This window comes from Chelonoidis abingdonii, chromosome 2, assembly GCF_003597395.2.
Source record: "Chelonoidis abingdonii isolate Lonesome George chromosome 2, CheloAbing_2.0, whole genome shotgun sequence".
NCBI classification, from domain to species: domain Eukaryota; kingdom Metazoa; phylum Chordata; order Testudines; family Testudinidae; genus Chelonoidis; species Chelonoidis abingdonii.
Genome location: NC_133770.1, coordinates 59,693,423 through 59,712,858, shown reverse-complemented (window position 1 = coordinate 59,712,858; position 19,436 = coordinate 59,693,423). Strand labels below are relative to the sequence as shown.

Below are 19,436 nucleotides of genomic sequence, written 5' to 3'. Positions count from 1 at the left end.
GCAGCCTATTCACCTCTAGGCCAAAAGACCTGTGCTTGTGGCTTACTCCAGCCAGGAGACTATGGTCTCCAGATTGTTTGTTTGTTTGCGAGATGCCCTTAGCCAGGAGGCTTAGGCTAAAGCCTGTTCCCTGCTCTGCCCGGACCACAGGACCAGAGCTTCTCCTATAGACTGTGTGTCTGCTGTCTGCCTTAGCCTGGAGGCTGTGGGCTAAAGACTGCTTATGCTCTGCCCTGTCTGAGGGGGGTAGAACACCAGACAGTTAACAGTTATTTGCTTCTGCTAGGAGGCTACAAGCTACAGACTGCTTACCACTCAGCCCCGCCAGCAGGATTCGAGCTGCTGCCTGGCCTCCCTCCCCGTTTGAAAGCAAGGGATCACTACACCATGGCACATGAAGTGATGTCTTGAAAGCTTTTCAAGCGTGCACACACTTTGGATGTCTTGGGCACCTAAAGAGACAAAGCTGACTAAAATCATGTAAGATGTGAGCAGAAAACTGTTCACTGGAAAGTGGGACTGCTGTGAACATAGGATGTTCTAGAGAGCCCCTGTTCTGTGCAGTCAAGGAATATTTTTGTTACATTAACAGCTACAATAAGAATGTGAGGGACATAAGATGAATACTTCTGAACTAATGATGATAGTAACATGCTGTAAAACAGTAGAATGACTATTCAGAGAAAAACAGTTGCGGTCAGCAAGGCCTTTTCCTCAAGGATTAGTGTTGGTCACAAGAAGGTAGAATAGTCTAACAATCAGAAGTAAACAGAAAGTCTTACCAGCCTCATCAAAAAAGTACTACGCTTAAAGCTAATGATGAGGGACTTTTAGAAGTTTCCAAATTGTTATGCTCAGCCAAATCTTCAATGCTCTTAATTTTCACCAAATTTGGTGTATTTCTGAACCCTTTAGCTCCTGGAGTCAAATGTTCATGTGAGAATTTTTAATAAATAAATCATTGTTTCTAGCGCTCATCATTGTGAAAGAAAGCTGGAAAATGGAACTCCAAAAGGCTCAGAATTCAGAAAGCAAATAAGGTCTCAATTGGTTTTTTTTTAGTATCATGTTTTGGGTATCTGACTCATGGCTTTTGAGTGAGATGGGGGCAGGCAGTGAGGTGCAAAGCAAAGAGATTTTGATAAAAGGCGAAGCAAAGAAGTGGGAGCAATAAGAGAAAACTATACTGAAGGGGGTTGGGGGAGACTAAATGGAAACCACAGTTCCTCTAGGGCTAATTTCAGTTGATTTGAAACAAATGTAATGGGGATATTTTAGATTCAAAAGCAGTGAGGGCTCTGGAAAGTTTTTTGGCTTCATTTTACTTTTTGTACATTTTATTTTAGAACTGGCCTGCATCAGCTCTGGGAGATGTCAGCTTGTCACCACCTGTGGTTATTCAGCTGGAAGTTTATAGCAGTTTGTCTTACAGGTAACAGATCCCTTAGAACAGATCACAACAAGGCAGACTGCAATATACGTAGAGTTCTACACTTTTTCTGGTGGTGACAGACCGACGGTAAGAGAATCTGCAATAGCTGACAGCAGTGGCAACTGTGGTGCTGCCTAACATTAAATAAAACATCACAAATTGGGGGAAAAAAATACTGTCCAATAAAGCAGAGTTGGAGAAGCACTTTACAGCCTGAAAGCTCTTTAGCTTCCCACCACATGGTTTAAACTTCCTTTTCTGTAAATGGATAATACACAACTGTAGTTGTGTGAAAGAGGAAAGGGGGCAAATGAAAGCATGTGAAAGATTTGAGAGCTCTCAGTGGGACACACTGAGTGTGACTTTGGAGGCAGGAATGACTAAAAAATCTTACTAGAATTCAATGATGTTTTAGTGTCTTCACAGAGTAAAACATTTTTGATCTCTCCCTTCTCATAATCTGTACACCACCCAGGGCTTGGGCTGCAACAGAGCTTTTGTATAGTTGCCTATCAGAGAGCCATTCACAGTAGTTAGATAGGTAATAGCAAATTACCTATTGGACTTCATGGAGCCACTGCAGCTTCTTCCATTCTAGGTTATAGAAAGTTCTGCTTGGGGTAGGGTTTTGACCTTTTTATTCCCCTCCCCCCCCGCCCCCATCTTAAATTTGAGATCCAAACACATGGAGATGGTGGAAGCTTCTCTTACCTAACACCTGTTCCCAGGATATTAAAAACCCAATCCTGCAAGATGCCAGAGCCCCATCAAATCGCTTCTATCTTGCAGGGAACATTTGATATTTCTAAGAATCCAGGTCCAGATGAAGTAGCATTTGCTCATTCTGTTAGAACATTGTTTTTTACATGAACCATGTCATCAGGGATCTGAGCACCTCACAATCTTCAATGTATTGATCCTTAACAGCTAAGGAAATACTATTATCTCCGTTTTACACATGGAGAAACTGAAACACAGCTTAGTGACTTGGGTCAAGGTCACACAAGTCGTCTATGATGGAGCAGGGAGTTGAACTTGTCTCAGAGTAGTGCCTTGACTCCTAGCCCATCCTCATTCTCTAGAATGTAAGTGGAAAGTAACTGACGTTTACAACACACATGCTGTCAGAAAGCTGCCGAGAGCCGGATTCAAACTCTGAGTACATGGGTACTGCTTAGGTTCAATGGCCACGGCATGTCAGCACGAGTCACCCAGTTACTCTGACAAATTGCTCTCCCTCCTGCTTGTCAGTTCCATTCATGAGAGATGACAGGGTGGAAGACCTCTTCCGCAGGCAGTCATTCCACACACTTGATTGCACGTCCCTGTTTAGAGTCTCTAGGCACTGCTATAATTCAAATAATAATTCTGGGATGTTCATTTGTTTTTTGCACTGCTCTGGATTTCTTTAGGCATGTAAAGATGCATGTACGCAGACACTGTCCCTTTTCTGCTCCCTTATGGCAGGCTGTGGAATCATGTGACTTGCTCATGAAAACAGAAAAGAGACCTGAGGAACAGGCGTTTGGATGCTATAGTGACAAAGATGAGGGCTCCTAGGTATTCGGACACCAAGATCTGCCCATCAAGGATTCACACCATCACACAGCCAGTCCGTTTTGAAAGCTAAAGACTGCTGCCTTCATTTTGAGTAACCAGTAGACTTGCAGTGGGGTGTGCACAGTGGTGAGATCTTAGTGGCACTGTCTTTTTGTTTTACATTCAGAGTCCTGTGAAACAATGTAAAAGGAAACAGTTCATAGAGTGTGCCTCAGCCTCTGATACTCACTAGAGGGCACTAAGGTTCCATTCTCAAAATGATGCTATAGCTTTTCAACAAATGGATTAAAATGCTAACAAATAGTGGGCCAGTTTCATTTGGTCATAATTCCCTCAGTGTAGAATTTGACTAACACCAGGTATGGACTTGGCCCAATACAGCATGCTGAAATCATCCATGTAATAGCCATTTAACACATCTGTATGATACAAAAATCAAGCCTGGTTCTTGTTTCACGACAAACCTAAAACTTAGAGCAAGTTTGACAAATTGTTCACAGATATTTTTGAAAATTCAGGCCTGTCATAAGTAGATAGGCAAGGGTTAATTTTCTTTTACCTGTAAAGGGTGAACAAAGGGGGAACCAAACACCTGACCAGAGGACCAATCAGAGACCTGGATTTTTTTTAAAGTCTGGGAGGGAACTGGAAACTCGGGGTCTTTTTGTTTTCCTCGGCTGTGAGTAAACAAGCTTTTCTTCTAACTCCATCTTCTTTCAAATATTCTACTATCAAGTGTGAGTACAAAGGAACCAAAGTAATCGGCTGTGATGTGCTTTGTTTTGTATTTACATGGGTGTTGATTTGCTGGACTGGTTTAATTGGGCTATCTTTTAAATCAGACTGTTTATTCCTATTTTCTTATAAGCCATATTCCTGTATTGAGTTTCTTAATGCAGTATTATTGTTCTGTATTTTCTTTCTTTTTATATAAAGTTTCTTTTTAAAACTTGTGGGAGTTTCTTTTCCTAGTGAGGCAGAGGGGAGAGGAATTTCTGTGCCCGGAGCTCTGTTACATCTGTGACAGGCTAGGGGGGGAGGGAAAAGCCCAAGCTCTGTGTCTTACTTTCCTATTGTCCCAGGGCGGGAAAAGGCTACGGGACAAAGGGAGGGGTGAATCTCTTGTGTGAGCTGACTAGGTTTGAATGCATAGCCTCGGGGAAGCTAGATTGCCTCTCTGGTTGTATTCAAAGGGAATAGGACAGCATCGCACCGGCTAACCCAGGAAAGGGGGGGAAGCTGGGGAATGAGATAGAGGAGACCCAGGGGCTCTGGGTCTTGGAGGGGTCCCCCAAGGAAAGGTTTGGGGAACCCCAGGGGGCCGAAACTCTGGAAAACTTCGGCAGGTGGCAGCGAAATAAGATCAAAGCTGGGTATAAACTTGGGAAGGTTCACAGTAAGCACCCAGATTTTGTACGCTAAAGTCCAGATTTGGGACAGACGTTTACCACAAGGCCAGGTGTGAGCAAGGCTGGGCCAAGTGATGGAGATGGATGAAAAACAAAAGAAATATTTTTGGTGGCAAGAGGTGGTCCTGAATGGCAGTGCTTGAATTGGGAAAGTTCAGGGTATTCATAGCTGGGGTTCAGGATTAGACCCATGATCTTGATCTGAAACCAGATACAACTTGATGGTCTCAAACAGAACTTTATTATAGGTTTCCAGCTCCATTCAAATCAAACTCAAAAATTCAGAGAATATGAATTCCAAAGTACTGAAAAAGGATGTGCCTGAATCTCTCTTTACACAGAGATACAAAATGTAAATAGAAAAGGCAGAGGGGGAAAGGTAGAAGAAAGCTTTTATTTAAAATCTGTTTATACACAGGACAGGTACAGTGCAGATGGCAGTAGTGAAAGCTTCACTGCTCATGCCTCTGTCTAGCTTCTCCTCAACGAACATCCTCCTTACTATGGAGGGGAACCAAGTCTAATGGCAAGAGGGATGTTTAATCTTCATGCTCTTAAAGGCAGTGGCCTTTCAGTTGAAAGTACCAACTGGAAACTGAGTGCAGGGGTGGTGGGTTTTATGGATGCCTGTCCATTAGGAGGAGGACTGAGTGCACCAATTTACTTCACATGGGTCCCCAAGTAGTCTTTAGATGGTGACTGCTTTTGGTCACTACTGATGTGGCATGACTTTGAACTTATGACAAAGGGTCTGATAACCAGACTTTGGAGTTCTCTTATCCCCACCTTTCACCATCTTTTAAGGGTACCTGGGTTATGCAAAATGTCATGCATCCCAGCAGTAACTATTAGGGATATAGAGAAAATTCATCAACTTTCATAAATTATCAGGGTCAATTCCAGTCACTACTTATAGAGGAAAAGCTCATGCATTAAGCTCCAGTGACCACAGGTTTGATCCTGGCTAATGATGACAGGGGCCGTCAGCATTACATAGGTAAATTAAGCATAAAAAACACCCTCCCCCAAGTAATTTTGGCAGCAGTCCATCTAACTCCCTTCCCCTGCTGGTGAGAAAGTCCCACAGGTAATAGTCCCTTGGCCATACCAAATTTACTCCTGGGGGAATTCTGTGCCAAAAAATAAAAAAAATTCTGCACACAACATTTTAAAATTCTGCATATTTTATTTGTCAAAGTAGCACAATATAACCTCTTCAGTTTATTTTGGTAATTTATTTCAAAATACCTGTCAACAAGTATGTCAACATTTCAGGCAACAAAAAAATATTCCCCCCAGGAGTAGAGAGTTCAAGAAACTCCTATGACAACCCAGTTCCAGTTGGGGAGTGCTGGATGGTGTTGTGTGGTATCCCTTAGAGCTCAGACACCCGCAACCTCCTCCTGCAGAGCCCAGCTGCGGGCTACCCTCCCAGCACACACACCAACACCCCCTTTCCCCAGAGCCTTCACTCCCCCCAGCTTATTTACTATCCCACTGGGGGACCCTCACCCTTTGACAGAGCTGGGTCTCCTGGGCCCTCTCCTGTCCCCGGGCAGAAGATAATCAAAGCCGGGCAGCCAAAGTGTTCAGAGCCTTTATCCACACCAGGCTGTGTGCTTCACTCACTGTGGGTTGAAGAGCTAGGCTCTGCAGAGTCCATCAACCCCTAATGGCCACCAGCAGCTCTGCGGCCCCAATTCTGTGGGGGGAAACATGACATTGTGTACATTAATTATGCACAAATTCTGCATTGCACTACAGAATTCCTCCAGTAGTACACATTACCCATCCACCAAACTGCGCTCACAGCAGCAGTCCAAATGTCTCTGTGTGGAGCTGTCAAATTGTAGTGTGAAATATTAAAAGCATGCCCTCACAAAGAACTCTTTCTGCACTGTCATGTATCAGCCAAAGATTAAGGATTCAAATTTTCTAAAACTTCTTTGAAGACAAGTAGCCTGATTTTCAAAGATGATGTGCATTAGTAGAGTTAATGAGTGCTTAGCTTTTTTGGGTCTGCATGGGAGAAGCTCCCTAACAATCCCTCCCTGCTCCCTACCAAAACCCGTTCCACACTTTTCCCACCTATAGCCAACAACCCTCCAGGGTCACACCCAGGCTCCTTCCCCACATTGTGGTCTATTTTAAAGACATTGATATTTTTAGTTCTAGCATTTAAACACTGTCTACTGATGTTTTGAAATAAAATGCTATTGTATTGTGAAGCATATTTATATACAGAACATTTTTATTGAACAATCACACTATTCGAAGACTAACCCTGGATCTTAATGCCACCTGAAATGTTGATCCAAGTCTGTTGATATTAAATGTTGTGTTCCAATAATGCTGAGCTTTTGACCAAGAGTCAGTAAATCAAAATCAAGATAAACATTGTTCTCCACTTGTCTCAAAAAGTTATATTCAACCTGTTGCCCAAATTCTCATTTGAGACTTTTGTCAAGGCCTTAATTTATATACACTTTAATGGATCAATTCATTTTGAGGAAAAGCTATTCTAAAAATATTTATCTAGAAGAGCAACATTCAGCTTCCAGAACATACACTGGACAAGGGCTTTAAAGGACAATTCACCTGTTGCATCCAAAACACCTGGACATATGTGAAAGTCGCAATCTGGAGTGATTCCAGGGATTGCAGAAGGGAAGCTAAAAGCATGAGTCTCTACAGCTTGAACTATAGAGCCAGTTATTTGTCAGTGGGGGGCTTTAACAGGCTCACCTTCTCTTTGCATCAGGCACAGAGGGGGGATGCAACACAGTAACCAGTAGTTTACAAATATCCACACGGTACCTGTGAAGACCTGTACCTGGACATGAACGATATGTAACTGCACATGCATGTGGACATGTCCCTTTTTCCAACAAAGATTTTTAGGGAGGATAAAAGGTGCATATACATTTTGTGAGCATGGTTGTTATGCCCACCTTTGACAATGTCTTCCCTGATAGATAGAGATATAGATAGAGAGAGACGCACTGAAGGCAGGATTATTATACCTTTTTGCACATTATCCTGGAATGGCACCTTTGAAGGCATCCTGATTTTCAGGTTAACACAAATGTATCATTCTTTTGCATACCCTAACTGTATGTTTATTTTATGCTTTGATAAACTTATTCAGAAGCAGCATTATATTAATATAACAGTTCAGCAGCAGAGCTTATTCAAATACCACCCAAGGGCAATAATGACTGTGGTAAGGGTGTTTCTGTAGACATTAAGAATCCCTTTAGGTTCAGCTGTGTTCTGTCATTGCATCAGTTTTCCATGATAAAGTGATTATCCTGGTGCCTGCTAGTGCTACTATAGTTACTGAAAAGGTCTATTTTATATATTCTGTTAGATCGATTTCTCCTGCAAAACTGTTGTTCTTGGCTGAAAGGTGGCATACAAGAGAATTTATTCTCTGCTTGATGCATGCTGCCTGCAGTTAAGGCTGGGTATATATTGAGGCAAGAATTTACCTGTTGGATGCACCAGGAACCATTTGCATGTAATATGTTGGGAGTTTGCTATTGATTTCAACATGAATACAAACCCCAAACAAACCCCAATCTGTTGGGTAGTTTTAGACTTACTAACTGCATTGCTACTTTTCTGGTTCATGATGCTCTTTTGCCCTTCCATGATTAAAAAAGACTTTCTAAACCCTACTGGGATCATTCACCACAATGTGGACTTAACCCCTTTATATTAAAACAACAAATGGAAGTTTATATATTTGAAAATTGTGAAATGCACACTTGCAGTAGCTTTTCACTACACCATTGTTTTAGTCTTCATATGTCTATTACCATAGCAAAGACTTCAGATCAGTTAAGAGATTTAAGTATAACATACATTTTAAAAGTTATTTGCATGCAAGCTATCAAGAAGGGGCCTCTCTGTATTACAGTTATTGTGGAGGTATTGGAATAGTGAACAATGAAAATCTAGGCCAATGGAATAGTTAAAGAATGCTGGTTTCATGGGGTGAATAGGGACCTTTCTTTGCACAAGTGACTAGTGGGTGGGGGGCATTAACCTACATAGTCCTATAGGAAACCTCAAATTTGCATGTGTAAATTTCAGTTATATATTTAAATTGACAACAACCATATTTATATGTATAATTATTTTGTTCATGAAAATCTGGTGATTACACCAGATTGTTGCATGCCATTAGATTGAGCCCACAATATTGATTTGTTGCATGAGCAAATACTGTACATGTAAAGGTCCAGATCAACACAGCTTGCAGTTTTGTATTTTCTTTGTGTTATTAACAGATTGAGAATACCAAGATTTGTCCATGTATCTGGATAGTTTGACCAGAACCACACTGGATCAGACAAAATTGAGGGAAAAAATGGGCTTGCTGCCTATCCTTAACTGACTGTGGCTTCGTGAATAGTGAACTTCAAAAATACAAAAAAAATGAGTAGAGGAAGTCTCTGAATAGCCTGTTACTCGGTTTTCACCTAAGGAATGATAAATCTTAATGTGTTTAGTGGCAGACAATAAGTCTATGAAACAAATGCATTGAGAACAAATGAACTAAGATACAAAAAGCCATTTATTAAAAAAAATGTGATGTCAAGTCACATACACAAGCTAATATTAAGCTACAAACACAGATCAACCAATTCTATAAACAGACATAGGAGTGTTCACATATCACAGTACCTAAAATGACTGCTGAGAAAAAGGAGTCCATAAGTATTTCATTTCACGTTTCCTATATGGCTCCTTGCTGAATGTCTTTAACTCTGACTCACTGTACACTAACTTAGGCAGAGTCCCAAGGAGAGCATCTAATGCCTCAGAGCTCCATTAAAGAACTTTATTCTTCTAAACAAAAGGAAAGCCTAGCCTTGATTTTTTTGTAGAACACTGAAGTAAAACCTGTTTTGTTTGAACTGTACGGCATTCCCAAAGAGCATTTGGCAGTAGCCTAGAGATTGTGCTTTGTTGAACCATCTTCATTCTCCTCGCCTTCGGACTCTGATTCTATGAGGTTAAAAAAAAAAAAGTAACTTTTCACTCTTTTTTAACTGGATTTACAGTGACAGTTATCTCATTATTCCTGTAAACAGCAACAATAGAATATTTGAATAAAGATTTGCCTCATATATCACATTTCCTAAGGAGGGCAGTCAAGTCATTGAAAGCAGCTCAGCAAGAAACATACTGCAGACAAAAACAAAGAGGAGTTCTTGTAGCACCTTAGGCTATATCTTCACTACCCGTCGTATCGGCGGGTAGCAATCGATTTCTCAGGGATCGATATATCGCGTCTCATCTAGACGCAATATAGCGATCCCTGAACGTGCTCCTGTCGACTCCGGAACTCCACCGAAGCGAGCGGCGGTAGCGAAGTCAACAGGGGGAGCCGCGGACGTCGATCCCGCCCTGTGAGGACAGTAGGTAATTTGATCTAAGATACTTCGACTTCAGCTATGTTATTCACGTAGCTGAAGTTGCGTATCTTAGATCGATCCCCTCCCCTAGTGTAGACCAGCCCTTAGAGACTAACAAATGTATTAGGGAATAAGCTTTCATTGGCTAAAATCCAGGCTTATGCCCAAATAAATTTGTTAGTCTCTAAAGTGCCACAAGGACTCCTCTTTGTTTTTGCTGATACAGACTAACACGGCTACCACTCTGAATACTGCAGACAGAATGCCTAATTCTACTCTGTTGTACAGGTCTAGATTTAGAACAGAATTGGTTCACTATGGATAATCTAGACCTAACTTTCCCACAAAATAAAGTGAGTTCAAGTATACACAGGTTAAATTTAATAAAAAATAATTATCCATCTATAACTAATCTATATGTCCAGGTGGGATTTCTGCCTTCCTCTGCAACAGGGAATTTGGGTCACTTGCGGGTTTAAACTAGTGTAAATGGTGGATTCTCTGTAACCTGAAGGTTTTAAATCACGATTTGAGGACCTCAGTAACTCAGCCAGAGGTTAGGACTCTATTACAGTAGTGAATAGGAGGAGCCCACCACAGCCCTGGTGCCTGTGGAGCTGCCTCTCGCCACCCCCATTGGCCTGGAGCAGCGAACTGCTGCCAGTGAGCCACGATCGGCCGAAGTTGTGGACATGGCAGGTAAACAAACCGGCCTGGCCCACCAGGGGGCTTACCCTGGCGAGCCGTGTGCCAGAGATTGGCGAGCCCTGCTTTAAAGGGACAGTTCACCTGTTCTTATACCAGAAGGAAAGTGTTTATCATTGTAGGGCACCAGAAAAAAGGAAATGTGGGCCCAAACACCCATTCATTTCCCTTTCCATTATTCCTTTTTAACAGTAACTACAGTCTTTGTGCCTTTATGATTGCTCTTCTCATTCAGGAATTCAGTGAAATTCACACTGCAAGACACATGGAATTTTAAGAACTCAAGACTCCATTATATGGACTCCATTAATGACCTGAAAAATATTCAGTGGTGCCTCCCTTCTAAAGACTAAGATCGTAAACAATTTAGAGCAGGTATGGTCTTTTACTATACATCTGTACAGTACCTAGCACAGTGAGGTGATGGTCATGACTGGAACCTGTAGGCACTACTATAATACAACTAACATCTTCAAAATGGAATTGCCAAGAGGCTACTAAATACTGTTAACTTAAATGGATTGTACCTTCTTCAGCATTTTGTAGCCACTCAACAAATTTCTTCATCTGGTCAAGAAATACACTTTTGCCTTTAGCAAGATGTGCTTCTTTGTACCACTTCAGGATGGCTTCTTCACTCAGGACATCAGCTGCAATTCAGAGCAGTGGTTGCAAAGAGTAACATATTTTTATAAGACAGAAGACAATTGAAAAACTTCTAGGTTCTGAGGCAGTAAAAAGTGAATCACTTTGATCAGAGTGAGGTGAGCTTTGAATCAGCATTGTACCTGACACTAGGCTATAACTGCAGTATGTCACATTAGAGGGATCCCAGCTGTGTCACATACTGTAGTCATTAACTAAATAGGCTAGTCTTAAAATAAACCATTCAGTGTCATGCTTCTGTAAATAGTAATTAGTCCTCTATTCAATTGGCTTTAAATAAGAGAGATAAGACACACCAATTGCAAAGGAAGTCAATAAAATCTACCTGTATATCTTAGGACTCACCTCAGTAAGAAACACTGTAGTTTCTCTTGCTGTTGATTCATAGAGCTATGCAAGAGTAAAACTGCTAGAATTGTGAAAGAAAAAAAATTAACAAAAATCTCATCCTAATGTGCAGTGTCTTATCCTTCCCAGCTGATTAAACAGCAGTCATCAGGGGACTCATTTAAAAGGACCATGCTCCCAAAACTCTTCTTTTAAATGTCAAGAACAAAATAATTGAGGACAAGAGGAACATCAGGCTGAATAAACCGTGCCAGGATGCCCACTAATCCTAGCTGATGTGAAACAATAAGCCTCTAGCCCAAGTAACAGAGCTTCTGACATCCAATGAAGTCTTGCAGCTGAATAAGTGACTGTCGTGAAGCCAATATCTGTGATGCACTTTAGCCTCCAGGGCTGTTGGATGAAATGGAGGCCAGAATAAAAACAGCATCTTTGGTTGTCACCACCATTTTCATTTTCATGTACTGGTCAAACTAACATCCTCCTCCCTTGCCCATCACAAGCTGCACATTTTTGGAAGTGATTTACATTAGGTTCTTCAGTGTTGCCTAGTATACCAGGAATATAGGATAGCCCTTGTTACCCTGCTGAATACCAGGACACAGCCATATTCTACTGTAGCACAAAGATTATAGGCAGATGCCAGCAGTGAAGGACAAAAGAAAATTAACTGAATCAATTATAATGAAATAAATGAACAAACATCTTTAAAACATCTGTGTAAATGGAAACAGGACTGAGACCACAGACTCACTTCACATATGCTATGGAACAGCAAATAGATAGTAGTGACCTGGAACTATTTGAGCTGATAATGTAGGACTAATTACAAATGCTCTAAGCCAACCAGTCACTCATAGGTGGAAGCTGAATACACTTGGGTCTCCCTGGAGCTTTCAAATCTGGTGAAAACAAGTGAAATGTATTTAGAAGTCTCTCTTGTCTCACAAATACCTTTTACTATCGAAAGTCATCATCCAATTTGGCATTATCAGCAAACAAACAAGCTGAAGGTAGATGAAGAGCAGGAGTGTCGCCCCTTTTGAAAACAGTGTGGTGGGACAGTTGTGTGTGTGTGTGCAAGACTACAAAATTCCTGTTTAAGACTATGACTACTTGCACCAATAACTATCATTCTCTCTCCTTGTAAAAATTCAGCTCTAATATTTAACTAAAAATGTAGCTGAATAACAAAAAATCCGCTATTTTGCACTTGGAACATGTACTCAAAAGTAATAAAAATGGTAGAGTCATGAGAAAAAATTAGATACAGGAACTAAATAAAGTTTATAAGGAAGATGTGACATTTGGCATTAAACAAATGTCAACCCAATATCCTTTACTATGGCTCCAGCATTTTACTGGCATTATGTCTATAACACACATTTGGACTTTGATTTAGAGTGTACAAGAAACAAGCTTCAAAGTATTTACATGGCACTTTTAATAGAGATTACATATATAATTTCTTCATGAAAAAAACACTGTACTCCACTATACTGTATAGCGCATGCATGAAATTCAAAGAAATACAGCAATGTATGGTATAGATTCTCAACCTGTGCATCATAACCCCTGGGAGAGAAGGATGTTGTGACTAGCCTCCATTTCTTTCTAAGTAGGGATGGGGAAGGGATTGAATCTTTTATAACATGGGATCATAGGTATAGAAAATGTTGCAAATGGAACTGTTGGCCCTTATTCAATGCACCATGTAAGTGCCTACAGTTATGCACATGTTTAAGTGTTTTCCTAAACTTGGGCTCTGAGGATGATGGATTTGCAACAATAGAAGAGCCCATTCTAATGGCCAAGCATTACAAAAATTAGATAGCTCTAAATCCAGGAATGCAACATCTCATTACCTGCCTGAAAGATGAGAATGGCACCCAGATGATGGGGAAGAGATTTGCCTGCATATGATTCTCTGGCACTAAAATGAAGTGAATGTTCCTGCACTGACAGAAAATGCACCCAGAGAAGGTTCAGTTACAGAAATGACAATCATGTCTTTCCTTTCATTTCTGAGAAACATCATTGGTAGTTCATTCATGCCCCCAGTGTTTGTAAGGGATAATATTCTCCTGTCAGTGCAGAGATGCTCAATTAAGCAATCAGCCAGGGCAGAGTGTAGTTAATGATTGCCCTGGGTTACTCTGAAGCAATGGGAATACTGGGGGTGATTTATTTTAGTTATTTCTGAATAAAGATTATGACAATTACTTTTTACATGCTGCAATAGTTTCAGCTGAATGTTGTTGTTGGTACGGTTCTGTGTTGTTACATCCACTGCCCCGGGTGATGTCAACCCTGGAGATCCAGAGCTGGTTTCCCTGCCAGTGCAGCTAACTACTACTCCAGCCACCCACCACTAGCGCCCCAGGTGAAAGGGAGAGGTCCCCAGGCACACTTCATAAGGATGTCTTCACTGCAGAGTTAACTTGAACTATAACTTAAGTATTGCTCCTAGCTCAAGTCCTGTCCAGACACAAAAACCCTTGAGTGTGGTGGTGCTTTTAACTTGAGTTAAGGGGCCCATAAGGTGGTATAGACTACAGGTTCACTTAGCACGACTTGTCAGCTGCTAACACAATCGCACTGTAGTTCATGTATTATTTCGCAGTGTGGCTGCTCCCACTCGAGGCAGCCTAACTTGAAAGGAGTTAATTTGAGTTAACTGCAGCAAAGACAGAACCTTAAATGGTGCTTTTGGATTATCATTATTATTATTCAAGTAATGTTACCCACAGTTTAATTGTGGCAAAATGCTTGCATTTCTTTTGTGTGTATTTTCTGCTGTGAAAGACTCATAAGCCATCTTTCACTTCCTAGGGAAAGAAATTGGAATAATTCAGTAGAGATAATGAAATTTACCCCATGGAAAATTATTGTGTGCAAATTATAGTTTGAAGATTTCCTGAAGTGGAGGATTAGTAGATTGTATGTTCAGAGAGGTGGTTCGAATGTTTGTTTGTTATAAAGATCCAAAATGGAGACAAGAGCAAAATAAAATCATTAGCATCTTTAAGGCCTCTATCAGGTGCAGCAAGTGGGCGTATTCTCCCATGGAACTCCCAATTCTTTCCATCTCTTCAGGAGGTTTTGCAGGCCAGAAACTTAATACAATGTAGCTTTAGTGGCCTTTAAAGAACAGAAAAAAGGTTTTATTCCATGTTAGGAACATCTGTTCTTCAAGGATGAAATCCTGATCCACTCAAGTCAACAGAAGTTTGGACATAGACTACAGTGTGGCCAAGATTTCACCCCGCCTCTCTAAGTTAGAGATAAATTTAGTAGAGCTACAGAGGATTCTGTAGTTAATGAACGTAGTGTAATATGTAATCCATTGTTAATTATATTCATTATTTTCCTACTATAGTTCAGCCAGAAATGAAGATGTTCTAGGTGATTTAGAATTGACTGAAAGCTTACATCATCCTACGTATGATGGCTGGCCAGTACAGATCTGGGGGAAGAGTGAGGCTTATTAATTTTTTGTTAGACTTGTGTTGCTGTTGGGGTTGTCGTGTCACTGAGCAATTGCCAGCCTCTGTTTATCATTAATTGTACTTATAAGAGTGTAAAGGGTGCTCTTTTACATATTTCTTATATAAACAGAACACAACATTTTTGGTCTTTTGCACTAAGAGGCTTGATCCTTCTCATGTTGAAATCAATAGCAAACTCCCAACATATTCAATGGGATTTGAATCAGGTCTTAAAGGCCCTACATGGCCTAGAATTTCTTATAATTAGAGCTTTAATGCATAACTTCTTAAAGGTCTTGTTTTATTATTCGTTCCTGGATTTAAGACTTTCAAAAGTTGGAAGAACGTGGTTGATGTTTTTACTGCTAAACTGACAGTGGATCAGCAATGTGGAGGTCCTTATAAATAATTACCACATTCGAATGAGTTTACAATTATATCAACTAAAAGAGATTATATATGCAAATTCTCTTGAACAGTAATGAAAGATTAGCACCCAGACCCTCCAGGTGAGGCTGAAATGAACACCGTATGGATCAGGGGGGTTGTTCAAAACTTGCTTAAGGCTCACTTTCAGACTCCTCTGATCTTCTTCTGTTCATCTGTCTGGACGATGTTGATCTAACTTACACTGGGGTGCAGTGGGAGCGGGAGGAACCTACAGTCTAGGATTGGCATAGCTCAGGGATATCCTGGTCACATCCCTTTTCCATTCTATGCCAGTAGCAGGGAGGCATAATAATGTAGGGGCCCCCTAGATCATCTCTAAATCACTAGAGAATCACCTTTACACTAGGATGATCCTCTCTGGGCTCTGTCATAGCATTCCTTCCCAGATCTGAACCTTAGAGTTCAGAAAATGAGATACTAGCATGAATCCTCTAAGCTTAATTACCAGCTTAGATCTGATAGCACTGCCACCACCCAAAAATATAGTGTTTTGGGGCACTCTGATCTCCCCAACCTTCCCTGGGGACCCCAAGAACCCAAATCCCTTGGGTTCTTAAAACAAGGAGAAAAAAACCATTCCCCCTTCTTTCCCCCTCCCAGACTTTCCCTCCCTGGGCTATCCTGAGAGACTACTGATCCAAACTCTTTAAATCACAATACAGAGAAGCATGTCCCTTCCCTCCCACAAAGAGGCAAACAGATTCAAGGAAAACAGAGAGAGATTCTCTCTCTCTCCCCCCTCCCGTCTCCCCCCCACCAGTCCTGGTGAGTTATCCCAATCCCCTGGGATAAAACAAGGGAAAAAAAAAAAAAAATCAATCAGGTTCTCTAAAAAGAAATCTTTTAATAAAAGAAAGGAAAAAGTAAAGAATTATCTCTGTAACTTCAAGATGTAAATATTACAGGGTCCTATAGCTTACAGACACCAGAAAGAAACTTTTCCCCCTGTACCAATACAAATCAAAATATTCCCAGCAACTACACATATAAAAGGTAAACAGCCAAATCCACATTTGCAAATAGAGACAAACAATAAAAAAAAGACTAAAATCACCTGTTCTTACTTACTATTTGAACAGAAACTTAGAGAGCCTGTAGTAATGTCTGGTCTCTCTCAGACCCCCAAGAGAAGAACACCCAATGGACAAAGAACCAACACAAAAGCTTCCCTCTACCCAAATTTAAAAATATCTTGTCTCCTGATTGGTCCTCTGGTCAGATGTTTGGTTCCCTATTTGTTAACCCTCTACAGGTAAAAGAGACATTAACCCTTAACAATCTGTTTATGACAGGCTCATTAAATTGTCTTTAAAGGTCAGATTATGGCAAGCAACGTGGCACAAAGCTGCCACACTGCATGAAGAAATCTGGCCCTATATCTGTACATTACAAAAGAGACAGATATTAGAATAAGAACTTAGATAATAATCCATGAGGCCATCAAGACTGTACAGTCTGTCAAATTCAGCCCGGAGTCTATTTCCAAGCAAGTGTGGATATAAAAACCCTTCTTTATCATCATTATTGGTGGACCTTGCGACAGAGTGCTGAGATCTGACAGGCAGGTCAGCACTATGATCACTGTAGCCTCAATTAGTCTCCCTCCCCTCCCTGTAATCAGTGACTGATTAAATAATTAGCTAATCAGAAGGAGAAGCTGGGGAGATAAGGGACTAATTAGCCCTCAGCTGACCAACCGGATAAAAACCCAGGAAGGAAGGGTTACAAGAGAGAGGAAGATAGGGCTAGCTGAGCCTGGAATGAAGGAGCTCTCTAGAGAGAGGGAGGCCTCCTTTCCTCCTAGGACCCTGGCAAAGAAATGCTGAAAGAAGTGAAGTTAAAACTCTGATGTTTCATTGTACTGGGGTTGGTGGACAGGCTTAGAATAAAATACAACTCGCACACAAGGGGAAATCAAGTCTGAGCAGTTTTGGGGACATCAGAAGAAGGGGACAGCCTGGCTGTCCTAGTCCTGACTGTAATCACTGCTATAATCTGAACCAGGCTCAAACTGGCAAAGAAAGAGTTTATTGCTTGTTATAATTTTTCACCAGATATGTTTATGTTGCTTTTATGAGGAAATATATATTAAAAATATTATCCATAACAACTGTACAGATCCAGACTAACATGGCTACCCCTCTGATAACTGTACAAATAATTCTCAATAGCTTTGTTCCTCTCACATTTGCATTGTTACTTATTTAAATTCATTTTAGGTCCCTTACACCACAAACTGAAGACAAACCTACTTAAACTATATATGTTATCATTTGTGGTACTTAACTTAAATAACATGCAGAAAAGCTACAATGCTCATCCAGCATATACAGAGTGAACTAAGGATGGAAAACAATATTGAGGATGCATGAAAGAAAATCAAATTAGAATATTTGTGTCTTGTTTAGTCTTAATTTTTCTCAAATAGTCACATTTTCTATTTTTTTAAGCTACTGGGGTCAGTTTATGTAGACATAATAAGGATGAGAATAAATATTGTTGACTCACTTATTTCTGCTTTCTAAAAACCTATATGAATACTTTAGTCATCAGTTGTGTGTGTTTTTGAGAGTATACGTGAAAACACAATATGAACAAAAAAAAATCTATACCAAGCATTTCTATTCACACTGATTTTCCCCCTTCAGCTATTTATAGCAACAATGTCAGAACAAACTGCTTATCACAGACCTCTCACATGCAGTGCAAGACTATTAGTCTCTATGACAACCTGAACTGAATAAACCTACTAAGAAACCATCTATAATATAAAAAAATTGAAATCCTGGAAATAATGGCTTCTCCAAGGATCTGACAGTGCCTAGCTATGGCCTGATCCTGCTTCCATTAAAGCCAAGGCAAAATTTTCCAGGGACATCAGTGGGAACAGAATAATGCCCATATAGAAGCCAAAAGACAAACCTTGATCACTGTTCTTTTCAAGATGACATTAATTACCCCTCCCCTCCCACATGATTTCATGACTTCATGATTTAGGGCCACCCAGCACCACCACAGGTTAGAGCAGGAGGAATTTGCTTTAGCTTACTGCTGGTATAAGGTCCTTGACGCCAGCAGGTCTAGCAAAACTCAGGTCTACCCACTCCAACACACAAAATGCCTGTAACTTCCCCCTCCTCCTCCCCACATACTTACATCATCAGTGAAGGGGTGGCTGGTGTAAGAAGTGACTATGCCACCTCCTCCACCTCTACGGCAGTGGAGAATCTCCTTATACAGGGGCTATTCTGTCTCTGACTGGTTTAAGTGATTTCTGCACAGACCTGAGAGACCAGCTTCAGAATCTAAATACATGCTAAACTTACTCAATATCTTAGTACAGTATGTTCCAGTAGGCACAGGACACAATGTTCAATGTACACTATACTACAGCACATATAGACATATACCTTTGTAAAAGAGTACCACTATCTTCTGAAAGGCTTTCATAAAATGGATGTTGTCATAACAGTATTCCTGAACCTTCTGGAGAAGAATTAGCTCTGACTGGCCTTGGGTGCTGAACACAGCCAGCAGGGGTGCATATTGCTGAAAGAGGGTGGGGGGAAAGGCAAATTATTTTATATAGAAGTACTGAAAGTGAAAAATCACAGACACTATTACTACAATTTAACTCCTTGTAAATTTCATCTTTGCAAAACAATCACCTAGAGAAAGATGTGGTTGCTACATTTACACAGATTTTAGTGCCACTAATGTTCACTTCCCCTCAGTGCCATTTATACAAATATACACAAGCTTTTGTAAAACTGTTGGTGCACTTGCCGTGGATTATTTTAATGTTTCACTTTGCTACTGAATTGTGTAAAGTGAAGTTATAAGACCCATTATGTCGGAGTACAGTCATTTGTACGCTGTTTGGTACAGCCAAAGAGAAGCAACTATGATGTATGATATTTCAACAATATTCTGGATGCTACATGTTGCAAAG

General features: G+C 40.7%; 1 protein-coding gene across 1 annotated transcript in view; it reads right to left on the bottom strand.

Annotated features, from left to right (window-relative positions):
* Positions 1–8,965: 8,965 nt before the first annotated feature.
* Positions 8,966–19,436, bottom strand: part of BZW2 (basic leucine zipper and W2 domains 2) — an 89,033-nt gene continuing 78,562 nt past the window's right edge. The window contains exons 12-14 of the mRNA XM_075062385.1: positions 18,895–19,033; positions 11,060–11,182; positions 8,966–9,417 (exon numbers count right to left, since the gene is read on the bottom strand). Of these exons, the coding sequence (XP_074918486.1) occupies positions 9,362–9,417; positions 11,060–11,182; positions 18,895–19,033 (318 nt within the window). The 3' untranslated portion in view covers positions 8,966–9,361. The remainder of the gene's footprint in view (positions 9,418–11,059; positions 11,183–18,894; positions 19,034–19,436) is intronic.